The following is a 3,660-nucleotide window of genomic DNA, read 5'->3' as shown; positions in this document are numbered from 1 at the left end:
GGAGGGAGGGGTTATGCTCTTGATAAAGGAAAGGGGGTGCATTTTTAAAATGGTAAGCATTGTTTTTTTCTTTGGTTTTTTTTTTTACAGACCTGGAATTGAACTCAGCTTTTCCACGTGGTACATTGATGTGCAAAAGTGGCCCCAAATCACCCCCACCCCCCACCCTTGTATCTATGCTCTCCTGCAAAATGACTGCAATTTGTCCCATGAAGAGTCCATTTCCCTACCCCTTGAATCTGGGGTGGCTACGGGACTTGCTTTGGCCAATAGAATATAGCATAAAAGATGTATCAAGGCCAAGGCTTGTCCCAAGAGGCCTTGCAATGTCTGCTTGCTGCTTGGAGCCTTATCCTGGTGCCTGAGCTAGCCTGCTGGAGGAGCCCTGGTGGATTACTCATTGGGCTGCTAATCCCAAGGCCAGCAGTTTGAAACCACCAACCACTTCATGAAAGGAAGATGAGGCTTTCTATTCCCTTAAGGAGTTTCGCTCTCAGAAACCCATGGAGGCAGTGCTACCCTGTCCAGAGTCAGAATCGACTCGGGTAAGCATTGTCTTGTAGGGTCTCTTGCACACCCAGTCTGCTGGAAGCATTGTATAAGTATATGAAGAAAATGAGTTGATTATTGTTGTTGTGAGTTGCCATGTGGGGAGTTCCTGACGCTGGCACAATGAATTTGGATCATTGTGACCCACAGGGTTGTGATCCATTGAGTGATTCTTTTTAGAGGCAGATCACAAGGCCTTTCCTTCTAGTTCACCTGAGGGTGGAAGGTTCATGGAGACCTGTTGAGCACCATTGACAGATGGGTGGTAGCTGTGTTTGAAGTGCGTGGACTTGGAATGAAACTTGGGCCTACTACATAGGGAAGGAAAGAGCTCAACAATGAACTCACACTGCCCTTGGGCCTATTAGGTGACCTCAACCTGCACTAAACACTCTGACAGAAAAGGCAGTTTACTCAGTGAATGCCAGCAGAGGTTCAGTTGTCACACCACTGACTGTATTTGCTCTGTGATGTGGGATCTATCAGACATACTTCCACCACTTAAAAAAATCAGGATAAAAACACCTACACGTTTTTACCAAGAGGCTTGAGATTTTATAGTTAGTTTTATAATATAAATAAAATATACGGTTTGGTTCACAGTGGGGGGTGGGGGTGGGGAAGTGTAGGAGCTCTGGTCCTGTTGTCCTGCAAGTGTTGGACTGCTAAAAACAAGGTCATCGGTTCAACCACCAGCCTTTTCTTTGGAGAAAGATGAGACTTCTATTCCCATGAAGAGTTAACAGCCTCAGAAACTCTTTATCGGGGTCAGAAAGAAGGAGCCCTGGGGGTGTAATGGTTATTCTTTGGGCTGCGATCAGCATGGACGGTAGTTCGAAACCATGGCAGCTCTGCAGGATTCTGGGTATTCTACTCTCATAAACAGTGACAGTCTCGGGAAAACCCACAGGGTGCTTGCTACGAGTCAGCACTGACTTGAAGACAGACAGACAGAGAGGATTCAGATGAATGACAGCATTTTTTTTTTTTGCTTTGCTGGAAAAGTATACTTCCTCTAGACCCTAGAGGGCACCACTCTAGGTTGTCTGTAGCAGGCGTTTTACAGTTATATGAAAACTTATTCCTGTCTATGACATGCAGACCGGATTCATTTCAGTCCTCCATGATGGAAGATGTGAATTTCACCTCTTCGTGAACCTTCCTTTCAAGATTCCTTTACTCCATATAACGTTATGCGTTTTCGACTTTAAAATGTTTTATGGTTATTGCATCTGTATAATTCTCTCATTGAATTAACTAAAACACATGCTGATTTTATACCAACGTGAGAGTCACTTTTTTTTTTTTTTACCTTTCTTTTGGGACGCAACTCTTTTACTAGACATTTTGCTAAGATCCCTCTGTATTATACAGAGCTATGGCTGATTTAGAGGCCCGGTGGTGTAGTGAGTTGCAAGTTGGCCAGCTAACCACAAGGTCAGCAGTCTGAAACCACCAACTGCTCCTTGGGAGAAGAATGAGGCTGTTTACCCCAGTTAACATTTACAATTTCAGGGCACAGAGACAGTTCTACTATGTCCTGCAGGGTGTGATCGGCCAGACTTGACTTTTGGCAGTGAGTTTGAGTGTGATTGAATCATGTTGACTCTGAATGTAATTCTGTTTAAATACTCTTCAATACATTTATGCCTATTATTATTTTTGAAATCCAAGAGTGTTGGATACATCGGTTAGATTTATTATAACTAGAAAACATATGGTAGTGTTTGTGACCAAAATCTCTCTCTCTCTCTTTTTGCCTAGTATTTAATAACTTTTGACACCTCTCCTGGTCACTGCTGCTTCCCTAGAACTTTCTTCAATGCCCCCTTCACTTCCTTATTCCTTAATGTGTAGATGAGTGGATTCAACATGGGAGTGACCAGGTTATAGAAGAGCGTGAGAAACTTGCCCTGGTCTTGGGAAGAGCTGTTCCCTGGCTGCATGTACATATAGATGATGCTCCCATAGAACAAGGAGACCACCGTGAGATGGGAGCTACAGGTGTCGAAGGCCTTCCAGCGCCCAGCTGCTGACTTGATCCTCAGCACAGCTGCTGCGATGTAGCCATAGGAGACAAGAATAAGAGCGAGGGGCAGCAGTACAATGAGAACGGCAAAGGTGAAGGACAGCATTTCGACTGCACGAGCATCCACACAGGCCATTTTGATCAGGGCGGGCAATTCACAGAGGAAATGGTTAACTCGGCGCCGACCACATCTGGAAAGCGTCATTGTTAGTGGGGACATGACAATGGCATTGACCAGGCCACTTCCCCATGCTACAGCTACCAGTCTTAAACACAGCTGAGGGTGCATTATGACCATATAGTGCAGGGGTTTGCAGACTGCAGCATAGCGATCATAGGCCATGACAGCCAAAAGGATGCATTCAATTCCCCCGACAGAGAGAAAAGAGAAAAGTTGGACAACACAGCCAGCATAGCTAATAGTCTTATCAGGACCCCAGAGGTTTACAAGCATCTGTGGGATACAACTCGTACTAAAACAGAGGTCTAGAAAGGAGAGGTTCGCCAGGAAAAAGTACATTGGGGTATGAAGTCGGGGGTCTAAGATGCACACAAGGATGATGGTTGAATTTCCGAACACAGCCACTGAATACAGAATAAAATTTACTATGAAGAGGATCATCTCTAGCTTGGGGTGATCAGAGAAGCCCACCAAGATAAAGCCATATTCTGAGCTGACGTTGGAACTTTCCATTGCCTTCCTTTCATGTCATCTGTGCAGCTGCAAGGACAGGATTAAAAATATTTAATCTACATGCTTGTAAGACCATCAGACATCCTGATTTCCCCATGACTTTATAAAATTATTATTAATTGGGAATTAATACATCCATCGTTCAATCACATCAAGCAGTATTGTACAATTGTTACCACAATCAGTTTCCGAACATCCCTTTTCTTGCTGGACTCCTGGATATTGTCTCCCTTTTGCCCCTTTCCCCGGACTCCCACTACCTTTGCTTTTCCTATAAGTTCATCAATCCTGGGTTTCATATACCAAAAACCAGAAAACATATACCACAATTTAAAGAGGGGGACCCCCAATGACATAACACTTCTGAGATAAACCCTAATATAAATCA

General features: G+C 44.2%; 1 protein-coding gene across 1 annotated transcript; it reads right to left on the bottom strand.

Moving 5' to 3' along the window:
* Nucleotides 1–2,342: 2,342 nt before the first annotated feature.
* LOC101664213 (putative olfactory receptor 2W6) lies at nucleotides 2,343–3,272 on the bottom strand. The gene has a single exon (XM_030887928.1). The coding sequence runs from the start codon at nucleotides 3,270–3,272 to the stop codon at nucleotides 2,343–2,345; it is 930 nt and encodes a 309-aa protein (XP_030743788.1).
* Between the last annotated feature and the right edge of the window lie 388 nt (nucleotides 3,273–3,660).

The sequence above is a fragment of the Echinops telfairi genome, unplaced genomic scaffold, assembly GCF_000313985.2.
Source record: "Echinops telfairi isolate 266 unplaced genomic scaffold, ASM31398v2 ScPeMD7_7441;HRSCAF=8479, whole genome shotgun sequence".
NCBI classification, from domain to species: Eukaryota; Metazoa; Chordata; class Mammalia; order Afrosoricida; family Tenrecidae; genus Echinops; species Echinops telfairi.
Note: the sequence above shows the minus strand (reverse complement) of the source record. Positions and strands in the feature narration are given on the sequence as shown.